The sequence below is a fragment of the Rhinolophus hipposideros genome (assembly GCF_964194185.1).
Source record: "Rhinolophus hipposideros genome assembly, chromosome: 14".
NCBI lineage: Eukaryota > Metazoa > Chordata > Mammalia > Chiroptera > Rhinolophidae > Rhinolophus > Rhinolophus hipposideros.
This window is the reverse complement of record NC_138060.1, coordinates 26,485,465-26,502,488: the sequence shown is the minus strand read 5'-3', so window position 1 is coordinate 26,502,488 and position 17,024 is coordinate 26,485,465. Positions and strand designations below refer to the sequence as shown.

The 17,024-nt window shown below is 34.6% G+C and overlaps 1 protein-coding gene across 10 annotated transcripts in view; it reads right to left on the bottom strand.

Annotated features, from left to right (window-relative positions):
- PPARG (peroxisome proliferator activated receptor gamma) overlaps window positions 1–17,024 on the bottom strand; it is a 126,511-nt gene that overhangs the window by 70,601 nt on the left and 38,886 nt on the right. Inside the window, exon 1 of one of the 10 annotated variants that reach the window (XM_081071973.1) lies at window positions 17–1,586. The exons of the other annotated variants lie outside the window; for them this stretch is intronic. Within the exon in view, the coding sequence (XP_080928099.1) occupies window positions 17–98 (82 nt within the window). The 5' untranslated portion in view covers window positions 99–1,586. Of the gene's footprint in view, window positions 1–16; window positions 1,587–17,024 lie in introns of those variants that run through there. 10 annotated transcript variants of the gene reach the window in all.

Below are 17,024 nucleotides of genomic sequence, written 5' to 3'. Positions count from 1 at the left end.
CTAGAATGGACTTTACCTTGTGAAGTGCTTGCAGACAGTGTATCAGCGAAGGAATCACTTTCTGGGTCAATAAGAGAATCTCCCAGAGTTTCACCCATAACAGCATGGAATAGGGATTTGCTGTAATTCACATTGATATTTTGTCTATTTCTTGCAAAAGACGAGTCCGTTAAAAGAAAAAGACTTGCAGTGGTAGAACTTGTGAACACACCAATGAGTCAAGACATCAGTTTCCAAATATTTGGGAGAGGTGGGAATAAACACACAAAGAACCAGGCCTGAATTGGCTGGCACTCTTCTGTTAGAGAGCCAGCTGTGACAAAATGTTGTGTCATAATGTTGTTCACTGCTTTGGCAAGACTTGGTACATTACAAGGAAAACATTGCCACACTGTCTCGCCAGTGACCCACATGTTTAGTGTCTTGTGAGAGGAGCGAGCTGTGCAGTATTTAGAACTATCAGAGCAAAGAGATTGTTCAATATTCAATTGCTTCTTAAATGGAAAACTTTCCATCTCTGGGTTATGAAACACAAGATGAACTTACTTGGACAAACTTTTTCTCACTGCCCACCCCTGGTTGAATCTCTAATCATATCATCTGAAGAAAATTTTGATTTCAAACATGTAGTCACATTTTAAAATTTGCTATCAGGATTCTACTGAAATGTTATATTCTAAGGTATTGATTCTACTACTTTACAAAAGCCCCAAATGACATTGACTGCTATCCAAATTCTATAAAATTAAACAGTTGAGAGAATGAAGGTAGGGCCTGATATGCTTTCGATTTTATATATCAGGGTTTGCTTTTTAAAAACTTGATGATTAAGTTTATCCATCAATAGCTGTGCAACAATGTTGCATTGATTGATGTGTAAATGATAAATGCCATATCATAATGAAAAAAAGTGGAGTTCGCTCTGAAAAGAAAAATGCACTACCAGAAAAAAATCGACTTATACTGATAGGTTGGCAAGGAATGTGGTCAGTTTTGTAATCAGGAAAAAGCTGGCTTCTTGCTCAAGGCCTTTTGCCCTTTTTGGCAAGGAGAAACACTAGCTGTGCCAAAATTCAATGTGGGAGCTGGTCTCCTCTCATCATGTAAGTGGCCTAATATAATTACGGTGACTTGCGGATTTAAAAAGATGCCCTACATAGGGCAATATATCAGGTGGCAATAATTCTCTGAATTACACTTATGCCAATATTCCCCAAGTGGAATAAATATATATCTATCTGATTAATCTACATTGAGTAACTAGTCATCCTTCAAGGGAACTAGCAAAAGTTTCCCTGTCAGTCATAGAGCAATAGCTTGGTGGGGAAATGCTTAGTGGATCTCAACAGTGCAGAATAAAATGGACAGTTGGGCAATTACATCATCACTTAAAGCCCCGAAACCTTTATAAGGTAAATTAAGTTAAAAGTCCACACGACAGAGGTAATTATAGTTGTATAGAACTAGATTTATTTATATTCAATTTGATTTCTCAATAAAGGAGTCTCCCCTTTCCCCTTAATGCTGGGAAATTTACTTATATTACATACAGAATGACACAATATTTAAAAGTGTGATTGAATCTGAGATTTTTGGTTGAATTTATGTTAGACAAAAATAAATGATTAAAGTCAAGAACACTTTTCTTCTTGTTAATAAAACAGAATACAAATTTAAGCCCCATTCTGCCTATCGATGCTCCTACTTGACATCTTAAGATGTGTTTGAGTCTGGAAGGCAAACTTCAGCCTTATTCCTATTAAGTAGCAGTGTCTCACTTAATTTCTGATCATCACCTCATTCCTGCCCTCAGATTCCAAAGTCTCTTCAACTTTGAAAAAGTGGGCGTTTATTAAAATGTTTTTAAGATTATGCCAGATTATAAGAATGATAAAATGGGCAGAGTGATACCATTTTAGAGCAAGAGAAACTCTTTAGAGTCAAACACTCTGTTAATAAGATGAGAAAATGAGGCCCCAAATGACATGTAAATTCTCCAGGTTAAACAGCGAGGTCAGCAATAAGGCTGGAAATATAATCTAGGATTTTAGGCCTCTAATTTTCAGGCCAGTCTTCTACTGGCCTTCATCAATTTCTACTCTTAGAAGTGTCTAAATCACCTTTTCATAAATCAGGAACCATGCGGATAGAGTATTTGGTAAATTATGGGAAAACATGTTAACTCTTTCAAGGAATATCAATAAATAACTATGTTACTCGTTTTTTAATACCTATGGATACTGGGAGCTGGAGGAGGGAATGTTTGAGGAATCCCTCACTGTCCTTATTCCCACATTTGCTCATTTATGATGTAGCTTATTTATGTCACATAATTCTATCTGAAGATCCTAGTTTGTTTCTTAAGCTAGTAGTCTTACCTGGTTCTCAAGTTTTGTACTAGTCTCTTTTACAATTTGTGCAATGCACAGATCCGTGCTTTCCAGCTATCTTTTTTCTAAAAAATTAAAATTTATTGGGGTGACAATGGTTACTAAAATTGCATAGGTTTTAAGTGTACAATTCTGTAATACGTTACCTATATATCACATTATGTGTTGACCACCCAGAGTCAGCTCTCCTTCCATCACCATATATTTGATCCCTTTTACCCTCTTCCAACTATCTTGAAAGGGACTGATTTCTGGACTCTTCACCTACTGTTACTTCTATTCTTTTTTTCCCCTCAGATGCCATTCCACTTGTCTACCTACTATGTAGCTAGGCCTTCTAAGCCTCTAATAGTTCTCACACTCTTTTTATTTTTAATAGTTAATTATTCCATAGCACTAGACTTTACTAGCATCTACAGCACTTACCATGTTAACCTTTCTCTCCCTAGACTATATTACTTGAAAGCAAAACCTTGTCCTATTCATTGTATTTCACACATTTATCTGTTCAACAAATATTTACTGACAATATATCACAATATATAGGCAGGCCTTGAGCTAGGTGCTGGCTTGATGAATAAGATGTGTTCTTATCTGGTAAAGTTCAAAAACAGTCAATAAACAAAAATCACAATTTTGATAAACATAGAGCCTGGCATATAGCAAGTTCAATAAATGTTTAAACTTTTGATGGCACATACAAATCAAGCAATATATAAAGCCATCCCAAGTTACTAAAAAATACTTATATACTGTGGATTGTTTAATCACATATTATGTTAGTGATAATATTTTGTCCTATCACACCATAGCAATATGTCACTGAAGAAATAACTTGCTTACACGGACATTAAAATGAACAAAGATAAACTGAGCCAATCTCATTTGTATCTAATTATGCATCTGTTTTGTCCTTAGATATTGAAAAAAACTTATATTTTATTTTATAGCTATCCATCCATCCATTCCTCAAATATTCATCAAATACCTACTGCGTGCCAGGTATTATTCTAGGCATCGGAGATAAATATACTAATAAGCCGAGGTTCTTATCCTCAAGGAGTTCACATTTAACTATTTAATCAAAATGATCCAAATAACTTTGAAGGTCAGTTAGCATGCATTTATATCAGAAATAATATATTTGCTTAATTAAAGTTGTTACTATCAACGGACAGTATGGATCACAAGACAATTTATGGGTTTTGACATGCATGTGAATATCTCTATCTTCAAGGCCTTAAGATTCTTCAGTGCCCTACTCTTTATTATATCAAAACCTGATGGCTATTATAAGATCTACAAAAGAGCATACTGGTGAATTACACTGTAATGTAAGGTCTTGGAGCTTCAGAGAGTGTCTAGATTCTTTGTTTATCAACTAGTTATCAGCACTGTGTATCTGAAAGGTATCTCTATACAGAAGTCTATTGCTTTTCACTCGATGGAGAATTCCCTTAAAGGACAGTCCTTGGTAATTTTAGAGTGAATAAGTGGTAAAAGACCACTTTCTTTACGCACTATGCCCAAAAGCGAACTCAACTTTTTCTATGGAGGGATGTAGGGCTTTGTGTGATGTAGAGGGTAAGAAGAAGTTCATTTCCCCTTGGGCTCTGGAGACACAGAGGTATGGACGTGGATGTGGGTACGGTACACGCGCTCAGCAGGAAAAAGAATGGGGATAATCAGGGAGGATTATATAATGAGAAGGATGTAAAGCTTATTTAACCATCGCAGTTTATGACAGCTGAAAACAGTGGACAGTTTGGTATTTGAGAAGGCTACTCTTCAATATTTAATCTTCAGTATTACTTTATGAAACCTGTCTTTGGCCAAAAGGATCCGAATATTACTCAGCCAAAAAACTACCAAAAATTTAGTACATTTAGTACATTTAGGAGAATGCAGCTAGACTAATAGCAGCTATGAATGATTCATAACAAAAAGAGGCCTAAAAATCTATAATGAATAAAATCATAGTATTATATCTGTAGAAAGCTTTTAAAACATTATTCAGTGTTTAGCATGATTTACATAAAATATTCCCAGGAAATAAAATATTGAATACTCGTTGTGCTGCATTACTCTTGAAACCTTGTTTATTTCGGCTGTAGATTAAGTTTGGATTTCATTCTCTAGATTGAATTTAGATTTTAAGAACTGCTTTCATTGCTTTCTTTTTCTTTTACGTAAAATAAGCTATGTCAGTATCGGTATTAATATTGGCATACAATTGTGGGTATAATAGTTTTTGCTTTTGCTGTAACCTCATTTTAAAAGTTGTATTTCATGTTATAAGTGCTAAGAACACTTACACTAGTTCCTGAGAGGTCAGGAGATGCATGAGAGAACAATATCTAATACCTCTTTGTATCCCTAGAGCCTAGCACAGTGTCCCTAGTTGGCATAAAACATCTGTTGATTGTTTCTGTTGGTGACAAGAATGATGAAAGAACAGCTGCTTGCCACATCTGTCTCACATGTACCCTTCAAGGAGTTTCGAGACCTAATGAACTGACAACAGTATCAGTTTCCTTCTTGCTCCAACAAGACTTAGATTTCCCGATGTACTTTAAAGGAAGCCAGGTAATTGCTAACAACTAGAATGACGACCTAAGCTCATTCTCCCCCTACCCAGAACTGCTGCCTTTTCCTAGTGCAATTCAAGCTGGCTGAGAACCTCATCTTCTAGTGCTGGTTGCCTCAATTCAGGGTTTCTTCATAGTCACAGGGGATACAATATGGAAGAAACGATGTTCCGATGGGACACATGCCTTTGAGAAGAACAAATAATCCTGTATCCTACATGTAAATTCCATCACGACCATCACAGCAAGCTGGGTATTCCCAGAGGAAGAGACAAAGGAAGACCGCTGTTGAACACATCTGTCATTTTCTTCTAAAAGGCAAAATCCATTCTTCTTTAATCAAAAACTGTAATTTGGTTCAGATTTTCAGAAAGTCGCATAATGTCTATATAAGATTCATATTTTAAACTAATATAGCATTTTGATTTAAAGAAAAATAACTCAAGAAAATGATGTTAAGTTGGAGCCAATAGTGCCAGTAGGTGTAGATTTGATATTTAAAAAGGTCTTCCAGATGCTGACGCAGTGTAGTATATGGAAAAGCACACTGACATTGGAGCCAGAAAGCCTAGGTTTTCAGTTCCTATCTGGGTTCAGCCACAGATTTGTGTCAACTCTTTGGGTTCACATTTCTCATCTTTAGGATGAGAAGAAGTAAGTTCCTGACTTGCATTTTGTGACATTTCCTGTTTACATCATTAAATCTGTCGTGGGCTATACTACCCCACAGCAGTTTCTGTTGAAATGATCTTAACTGGTGGGTTAGTCTTGTTGCATGTAATCATTCTGTTGGAAAGCTATAGGAAACAGACACAGAAAAATTTAATACATTTTACCTGAACATATACAGCTAGTTGGTAAAATAAGTGGAATTAGAATACCAAACTCCTGACCTCATATTCAACTGTTCTTTCCACTCTACCCCAAATTGGCTCACATTTGTGAGCAGATAAATAGAAAATTTTGTTGACTATCTTTCCACCTATCCAAAACGTTGAACTTTTAGTGTTTAGCTAACAGGCCCGTTTTGGTTCTGATTTTGAGATACCTAATAGTATGCCTGTGATTTGTTTATTTAAAGTGTAATGAAAATTCTGAATATTGTATTCTTATGCATGTTCTAATCCTGAGTTACTATTTCCTTTGCATACCTGACTGCTAATTGGATGACAGTATGAAAGGCACTTTTATCTCAAAAAATAAAGCCTGAAATAAATTAAAAGTCTCAAAGAGAAAAATCGACTGAAAAATTCCTCTTTTTCCCCTTTAAAAGTTAATTTGCCTGTAATACCTGAAAAAGAGCCTAACCTGTCTAACCACTTTCTAGGGATCAAGTAAACACTATACTTTGAACCAAAGACATCCCACCTAAACTATGTTAACGTGTCTTTGCATGCAATATTCAAAACTCTCCAGTAATTTGGTTTCTAGCACAATAAAATACCAGAGGCTACATCATCAACTGATCCATATTTACATTGTGGGAAATCCTAAAACTTTAAAACATGTATCTTCTTCATTCTGCAGATTTTATCAATTAATTTTTCAAGATCAGTTATATGGAGATTCCCTAGGTAACATGTTCTATCATTAGTGAACCACACGACGGATCCACAAGAATCCTAGAGCAAGCTTAGCACCTCAGTTCCATGCAAGTTTAGTTTATGTAAAAGAAGCAATTTACCTGTTTTGTGACTATACTAAAGAAAATACATGGACTTCTGAGATCACAGACTTACAAAACTTAATACCAGGGAGATTACCACATTCAAACTCTTAATTTTTCACATAAGCAAAATGGGTTCTAGAGAAATTAAATGATTTGCCCAAGGTACTACCCAGATAATTAGTAGCAGACTTTGAGCTAGACATCAGGTTTCCTCATTCCCAGTTCAAAGCTCCAAACTGTGCTCTATCTCATTAAAATGATGCAATAAAATGTTCAAATAAATTGTTCCAATCAATTATTCTTAATGCCAATAATCATGTTAGAAGTCTCAGCCTGAAAGCATTTGAACTCTGATATGACTCAATATGGATGAATCACCCATGAGAATGCCATAGTTCATCACAGAGTTTAGAGACAGTGCTTTCTACAGAGAGTACTCAATAACAACTTGGTAATTCATATCTGGTAATGTCTAAACAATCAACTCAAGAATTCATTTTGTCGACAAATGTTCTTTTGCCTCATTCATAGACTCTTCACGAGTCATCCTAGTATTCTGGAGTTATTCTGGTATAAATAGTTGTCTTTTCTATTGACATAATTCCTTGCTCTTATGAAAATAATAAAATCACTATGTGAAAATTTACCCTGACTTAATAATACGCTAATAAAAAAGTACCTTAGAGCTGTTCAGTGTTTCTATCCCATTTGAAATTCACAGTGACACAGAGAGGGTATTCAAAGAAAAACAAGAAAATAATAGCAGCTGTTGAATAAGTCTTCAATATGGAACTTGGTAATGGTTTTTGGCCATAAAGTTAGACTTTATTTCCTATCAAATTTCTAATTGCTATCACGAGTAAGATTTCTGCTAACAAGTATTAAAATTGATACTTGTTTTGAAGATGTCAGGCTGTACTTGTATACCATTTCTTCATGAAACATATTTATGTTCATGAAATGTATTTAAGAGCAATAGAGATGTTAGTTGACTGCTCTTTTTATTATTTTATTAATCAAGTTGTCATGTGTAAGAGTTAAATTTTTGATAAGAATTCATAATGTTACATTTTTTTTCATAATATTATAATTTTGAGAGCCTACTTTATTCCAGGCACTGATTTAATTAAATCATCTTTATTTCTCACAACTACTCTTTTAGATGAGAAAACAGAGGCTTTGGAGATAAAGTAACATGCCCAAAGTAAAACCACTTGTAAGCGACAGAGTTTGAATTCAAACACAGGTCTGTTTGACTCTTTATATCATATTGATTAAAGACAAATAGACAAAGCTTTATAGCCGAAACCATTACCAAATGTTTTTTGAACGATACTAAAGTGTTTTCTAGTCTTTGCACCTTCTTTCTTCAAAGGAAACATTTTATTTTCTTTAATGGACAAATACACTGCTACTTTTCTATATGAAAATTTTTTTAAATAGCTTTTATTACAGAATTAATCTATGTTCATTGTTGAAAATTTTAAAAAATATAGACTGGTAAAAAATAATTATATTTCTATTACTCAGAGATTATGAATGTTGAACTCTTAGTGTTTATCTAACTGGATCTTTTTCTAGGCATGGGTATGATCATAAGTATATACATATACATAAGTATATACATATATACATGCATATGCATAGAGTATTTGGATTTTTTTTTAAAGATTTAATTGGGGAAGGGGAACAGGACTTTATTGGGAACAGTGTGCACTTCCAGGACTTTTTTTCCAAGTCAAGGTGTTGTCCTCTCAATCCTAGTTGTGGAGGGCACAGCTCAGCTCCACGTTCAGTTGCCGTTGCTAGTTGCTAGTTGCAGGGGGTGCCAACCGTGTGGTTGAGAGCCCACTGGCCCATGTGGGAATCAAACAGGCAGCCTTTGGAGTTAAGAGCATGGAGCTCTAACCGCCTGAGCCACCGGGCCGGCCCCTGGATTTTTTAATAAAAGTGAAATGTGGTAGTTACTGATGGTAACCCGCTTTTTAAAAAAAGTCAATAATTTCCATCTTTCCATTTTTGTAAATTTTCATTTCAAACAATACCCAGTTCATATTCAAATTCCCTTAGTTGACCCAAAATGTTCTTTGTAGCTGGTTTACTCAAAACCTGAATCTAACCCAGGATGATGAAATACATTTGGTTATATGTCCCTTAAGTCTGTTTAAATCTAGCACAGCCACTGACTAATTGAAGAGAGCAGGCCAGTTGTCACGTAGAATGTCTCACCCTCTGGATTTGTATGGTTGTTTTCTTGTGGTACCATTTTGCTTTCTTCTCTATCCCTGTTTCCTATAAACTAGATGTTATATCTAAGGGTTTATGTTTCCTATAAACTAGATGTTATATCTAAGGGTTTATGGATTAAAGCTAAACATTGTTGACTTAAATGTAATATAGGTAATGTTCTGTACTTCCTATTCCATCACTTCAGAGTCATGTCATGGCATGTGACGGACCACTAGTGATGCTAAGATTGATTACTAACTTAGAATAATGAGAGTCTGATCTCTCCATTGTAGGGTTACTTTTTCTCCTTGCAATTAGAAAGTAATCTGTGTGATATTACTTTGGCATTATATGGATGTTCAGTTTCACCAATCATTCACCTAAAGATTTTAACATTTAATAATCTTTTCCTGAATCAATACTTTGAATTTATGAAATAAAGTTTTCTAATTCTATCACTCTTTCTACATTTATTAGCTGGCATTTTTCTATGAGATAGGTCTTTCCTTTAGGAACTAAAGCTTTATGGATACCCTGAAATATAGTTTCTACTGAAAAAGAAAACTAAATGTTTAATTTGTTCTCTGTTATTAAAATGTAAATATCTTCAATACCAAACTTTCTTAGCTAGGCATCTGTTTCTTTTGGGCATTGAATGTTCATATCATAAGATACTTACATACCTAGTTTCTCTTTTATTAATTGTTTTTATTGAATTTTATTTAAATTTTACTTTTCTCTGTTGTCCCTGGTCCTATGACAGTCACAATCAGGACACACGTCCCTATATAGTTCTTTAGGTATCTAATCCTTTTTCTTTTTATTGCATATGCAAAACCACTAGTCAACCCTAATAATGTAACTAATGTTTCAGTTTTACCTAACAATTTCTATTAACAGGGATTTTCAGTTTTTAGCAAGTGCTTACTCCTAAATTATAGGGGATAAGTAGAATACAAACTTAACTGGTTCTTCCAAAGTTATGTTGTGTGTCAGCATAGCTTTAGGAAAAGAATCTAAGATTCCTGACAGGTTTGTGGACTAATTAAACCACATTCCAACAACCTAGTTTCTTTACACTCCAGGGGTGCTTTTCTTCAAATATACTAAGCTCTAGGAAGTAAGATGTTATGTTTTTATACTTACAAACATGAACTCCATTTTAATAAATTTTTCATTTTAAACACTCCAGAAATACCTCATTGAATGTAAAAGAAAGGGGGAAGACTAAAATATGAAGACAGACAAGAAATAACTTTTTCAATTCTAAAATATGTGCTCCCCCAATAAAAGTAGTCTTAAGTCAGTCTTCCTTCTAACTATGTTTTTATTTATCTATTGCATACAGTCAGATGAATAGTTCAAAATGCCTAAAGTCATTCTGGGCAAGCTGACAAGTATCCTACACATTGAAATGAGAAGTGGGAAGAAGGCCAGATTGCCTAATTGTTACTTGGGAATCTGAGGAGGTGGACAAGCCAAAATCTTTCTGGGGATCCAAAGAGTACAACTTCTTCCTTAGGCAGCAGGAGAAAACAATGGGCCAGATTCTCATTCTGTGTAATTTTATAGGATTCCATTGTATCCTCTATTGTTTCTTTCATGTACTGCCTGAAGGGGAAGTGTATTGTTATCTATGGGAGAGCTTCCATAAGAGAGTTACAGAGGATGAGGACATAGCCTCTGGAAGATTAATGAATGATAACACCATTCAGTCTAGTATGGAACTTTCAAATAAATATTTTGGGAACTGTGTACCTGAAAGACCTAAGCATTAAGGTCAGGAAGTTTTAGTGACCAAGAGTTAATGAGACAAGCAATATCCCAAGTTGATTAAAGGGGTTTTGAAAAGAACACTTGTCTTATTAGGGAGACCACTTCATGGACGGTGTAGGTGCCTGAAGCTGAAGCTGAATAATAATGAATTTCAGCTATATAGGTATGTATAGTCACAGGATGTGGAGGACAGCACAGGGAATAGAGTCAGTGGAACTGTAACAGCTGTATACGATGTCAGAGGGGTAGTATTCTGGGGGCGGGGGACATCACTTTGTAAGGGGTATAAATGTCTGACTATTACATTGTTTTGTATACCTGAAACAAACAAACAGTTTTAGTGACCAAGAGTTAATGAGACAAGCAATGTGTATGTGCTTGTCTCACCTCTTTGGAGGTGAGAGAATAAATGGGGCACTGAGAAAGAGTATGGTATTCACAGAAATGTGAAGATGAGATTGTCATAGCTGCAGGAAGTCTTAAAGAACATTTAATCTAACCCCCTCTTCACTTACATATGGGGAAAGCAAGGCACAAAGAGTTGAAGTGACTTGCCCGAGCCCTTGCCTACGATAGATAATATTGAGTTAATGACAAAGTCTAAGCTAGAATCCATGATATCCTAATTACTGGACCCTCTTTCTAGTTCTACTAAAGCAGTATTTTTTTCAACTGGTCTCTTTAGTATATATATCTATAGATATATATTCTTAGGAAGTCCTAGGAAAAAAAGCTGTATAAAAAGCTTTTTTTTTCACAGCTTTCTTGAGGTATATTTTACACATCATAAAGTTCATTTCAAGTATACAATTCAATGAATTTTAGTAAATTTACCAAGTTTTGTAACCATCACCGTAAATCAGTTTTAGAACATTCTCATCACTCAATAACATCTCCCATGCTGATTTAATCAATCCCAGTTCCCACCCCCAATTCCGGCAACCACTAATCCACTTTTCTGCCTTTATAGATTTGTTTTTACTGGACATTTCATATAAGTGGAATCACACAATATATGGTCGCCTGTGTCTGGCGACCATATGATAAATTATCATTTATCATACTATCTTTTAGGCTCATCCATACTATAGAATGTATCAGTAGTAAACTTCTTTTTATTGCTGAATAATCTAGGCTAAACTGTGTATGACAATACCATATTTTGTTTATTATTCAGTTGATGCACATTTAAATTGTTTCCAATTTTTTAAATTTATTGAGGTGACATTGGTTAATAAAATCATTTAGATTTCTAGTGTACATACAATTCTATAACACATCTTCTATATATTGCATAGTGTGTTCAGCACTCAAAGTCAAATCTCCTTCTATCAACATATATTTGACCCCCTTTATCCTCTCCTACCCCTCCTCCCTTACCCTCTGGAAAACACTGAACTGTTGTCTGTGTCTATGAGTTTTTGTTTGTCCGTTTGTCTTTGTTGCTTTCAGTTTTATATTTCACATATAAGTGAAATCATACAGTTCTCAACTTTTTCTGTCTGATTTAGCTTAGCATGATAATCTCAAGATCCATCTATGTAGTCGCCAAAGGCAGTATTTCATCTTTTCTTACGGCCGAGTAATGTTCAATTGCATATACGTACCACATGTTCTTTATCCAATTATCTACTGAAGGACACTTCAGTTGTTTCCAATTTTTGATAAGACGTTCTTAATTCTGTACTTTCAAATTTTCTCTCATTTTAATGACATAAAATTACAAATATGTATTTTTTAGATTATCTGGATATCTGGATGATTTTATAACTGAAAACTTACAAGCAGGGTCAGCACCACAGTTTGTATTTATGATTCCATTGGTGCCCAGTATTACTACTTTAGTTGTCCAGGATTAATGATAGAAGGGCAAAGGTAGACTTTTAACATATAAATGTGTCGTTTGAGTCGGGTGAAAGCCAAATAACACCCAGTAATGCTGTAGGAAGCACTGTTTCACAGAAGGGTCCAACAAGAGAGAAGTCAAGAGAGAACTGAATCATATGTGGCACTGAGGAGCACAGCATGTAGCACCTCAAAAAAAAGCACATGTCACCGCTGTCATTTCCATTTTGAACTGTTAATTTGAATGTTAAGGGTCTCGTAATTTGTTAGTTAATTTGTTTTGATTGTATATAAGAGATACAAGCATAAAAAGCTTATATAATAGCTAGTTTTGTACATATTTCAATTATAATAAAAATTATGTGAACACTGAGAATCTTAGGAAATTTTTTCCTTAAGGGAAGTCTGTGCTTTACTCAAATAATAAGGTATCGCTATATAAAATAACTGAACCAAACTTTAAAGACTTTCTAATTCTCTCATTTTTTACAAATAAATAAAAAAGAGGTGATACACGGCTTGTGCAAAATTACATAACCAATTAGTGACAGAACTGGGTGGAAAACACAGGCTCTTAACTGCCATAGCTACAAAACATTTATTGCTAGTTGTATATTGTTAATCTTATTAAGCCTTGGGTCATTTTATAAATAAGACATCCACTGACATTGAGACCTGGAACAGATTCATTCTCTAAATCCTGATTTTCTACCTATGACTGAATAATGATTACAGTCCAAACCTTTAATTTAGGATCCAAGATCTGGTATTTACAAAGTTGGCATAAGGAAGAAGGAAAAATGTTTTAGCTAAATTCGAGAGTCAAGAGGCAGGATGGTACAACTGCAAAGAAGTTGAAGACCAGGTTTCAATCTTCAGTTCTGCCACGAACTCTGTTTATAATCTTAAGCAGGTCATAATGGCTCTGGTCTTAATTCTCCATATTTCAAGTGGAGATAAGGAGATAAAGTGGAGATAAAGTGGAGATAAGGAAAGGAGAATAGATTAGATGATTTATAACATTTTCTTTTGGCATTTCCATTCAATGAATTTTAAGTGTTAAGGGCTCATCTATTCTAAACTCTTGTCCCTAATCATAATCATGTCTAACCTCTGAATTGATTAAGAATATTATTGCTATAATCTGCCTGCACACCCACCCACTCACCCATTTTATTGTTCACTATTTCCTAACATGTAGGAACTTGAGTTCTATTCAAAAGGATATATCTACTCACTCCTTTGTACCTGTGGTATGTAGTAGGTGCTCAATAAATGTTGAGTGGATGCATTAACATGTGAATGAATGTGTATTTTCCTATTTTCTGCCATCCATCAGGACTTGTTTTTGGCTTCCTGATCTTATTTATACTATAACACGTAATATGTTTTCCTTGATTAGTGCAAAGTAAATGGTCTTTGAATGTCAATTCATTAGTTCTTACCCCTAATAGTTCATTGTACAGAGTCAATGCCACGTATTTTACACCTCAGTTGTTTCTTATATGTTTGTTTAATTTCTCCAGATATATTAAATCCTTTGAAAACATAAGAGAGTATGCCTTTTATTTCATTTATTCTTCTTAGTACAGTATCAGGTGTTCAAAACTTGATTGATTGTTAATTCCAAACAGATGGTATAGTATCTTTTCGAAAGCCTTCAGGAAAGTACCCTACCCCAAACTTAAATGTCCACAAGAAGCTCAGCCCCCTTGTTTTACTTTCAGAAGAGGTTCTAAGAAAGATGATTATCATTTTTTTGAATAATGCCCCTATAAACTCTTAAAGAATATTATTCAAATACAATATTCCTCTTCCTTACTTTCTTGTTCCATTTGAAGAATTGGTTTCTCATAATTAGTTCTTTAGACTTGATTTTGTTTTTGGTACTTGAAAGTTCTCATATAATTACTTCCTTAAGTTATACATAGCAAGAGTCTTGGACTGTGAAGGAACATAGGGTTCTAATAAAGGTTCTACTACTTGCCAGTGTCTTTGGGTGGGTCACGGAACATTTCTGGGCTTCCATTTCCCCATATGTAAAATGGGATGTAATATCTGCCCTGCTGTTTAGGGCTATTATTAGGATTAAATATGTTTCTATATGAAAGAACTTTACACATTTTAAAGTTCTGTGCAAATGTACCATATTATTTTCCTATTGCTACCAGAACACTAAAACAATTTTCCTTAAGGTTATAATGCAAGAGCTTCATTGAAAATATATATATGTGTAAGCAAGTTGAAAGGAAATATGCTAGATAGTGCTAAATATGCTAAATATGCTAACGTTAGTTTTTTCCGAGTGATGGGATTATGACGGATTATTTTTTGCTTTATATTTTTCTGCATCTTTTTCAATACTAGCTATTACTCTTAGAATTTAAAAAGTTACTTTAAATAAAATAAAGCCATTGCAAAACTTGAGTATAAAAAAGTTAACAGCCTTCAAATATGGAGGATTCTTTAAAAGAGATATCAAGCCAGCCTTCTACAGTTGATAACATTAAATTGCTGAGTAGATTATTAAGGTAAATGGAAGAGATGTTTATAGCTTTTCAAAGAAAAGGAAAGTTATCAAGAATAATGGTGTTTCCATTTTTCTAAAGAACTATTATCTCCCACCTATTTTTTCTCTTTCTTAAGTGTTTCTATGAGATATCAGCATCACTAGTCCTTAAAGAGTATCAAGAGGTGAAAGACTCACACAATGGAAAACCTCAGACAGGAAGCTTAACTAACGTTAGTATCGCATAAAAGAGACCACAAACTCCTGACCCGGTTACTGTCCCCCGCCTCTCCCCACTCCCCAAGAGCAACGACCATTAATCTGGTGGATCTTGTGATGTTCAGGATGTGTTCACAGATGAATTTCCAGCTCAGCTTGTACTATATTTACTGAAAATTCTGATCAGTAGCCTTTCGGTTCCAACACTGCCTCATCCTGAATATCATTTTCCCTTTATTAATGTTCTCATCATTCTCGCTTCTTACCCCTTCTGATTAGTGTCTCTGAGGGATTAAACGAGATGACCATATACCGTCCTACTCAAACTAGGACACTTTTAGGAATGAAAGAGGACAATATTAAAAATTATGCTTTGACAACAGGCACAAGCTGAGACTGTCACAGGCAACTGGGACATACAATCACTTTAAAATTAAGCAAAATGAGATTTAAGAGAGGAGAGAAATGTCATGATGTCTTTGGTCCTGGCAACTAGAAACTAGGTCAATGCTGCCATAGATTTTTTTTTTTTCATTTTGCCTTCCATTTCTAATGGTTGTTAGCTCAGGAATGTAGGAATCCTATTAACACTTTTGTTGGATCTCTATAATTAAATGAAGTGAAGCAAATTTTCCTTGCTTTCCTTTTTTTTTTTTTTTTTTTTTTAATGTTGAAGGTTCACACAGGGCAGTTGTTTTGCAAAGGAGGGTGGGAATTGCAACGGTTTTGCCCTAGGCTGTCTTGCATTAAGAATTATTGCATCTGGCCACTTTTCAAGCAACCAGATGTGAAGTAAGTAATGCCCATTTGGATTACAAATCTCATTTTAATATCTTTCAACATAAATAACAATAACAATAGTCAATATCTTTATTTCAAGGCTTCCAAAAAGTGAGAGACATTAGCCACATAGAAACCACATTGTACAAAAGCTAGAGAAAACAATGATCCTATTAAAAGTATTTTTTAAAATAATCTAAAAAGCTATTTCAGTGAAAGGAGTCAAATAAAGCTTGGTTTGATAGTTACAATGAACCAAAGAGCCAAAAGTACCAAACACCAGAATAATTCAATTCAGTAAATTCTGACCACTTGAAAGTCTTAATCATATGACTTAGCTATCAAAATGATTGTTTTGGGGTTTTATTACTAAGACTGCCAAGTGCCCTAAACACTACTAGGCAATAAGGGCTTCGATAGTACCAGTTCTAACATATGCTTTGGAGAGTATACAGAGCTCTCATATAGATTAAAATACACCTCAACATCAAATTCCTAACAACGAACCCTTTATAGCAATCTGAAACTACAAATGAGTGGATTAAGCCACCTTGAAAGACAAGAAACAATAATTTCTCTTACTCCCAATTTTGTAGTATGATGGGCCCATTAATCCGATGGACGTGTGACCCATCAGAATAGGTGAGTCTGACGACAGTTCACGTCATGCATGTCCACTGCCATAAATAAGACTAAGATTTGGGAATACACAAAATGAAGGAGAAAAAAATTAGAAATAAACTTAGAGCAAATAAATACGTTAAACTGTAAAGAGCAACATGGTAGGATGATAGAGATGAAAGTACATCAAGTGAACAGCTGAAGTAAATGTGGGGACATGAAGGATCAATTAAAAGAATCCAGAATAGGGTGACTTTCACCACAAAATATAAAATACACAGTAATAGTGTTTAGTCTTTTAAAGTATACAATGCATTTTTACATATATTATTTATTTAGTCTTGAGAGGTTGGAATTCTTTCCATTTTATTGAAATCTGAGGCTCAGGGAAACTATGC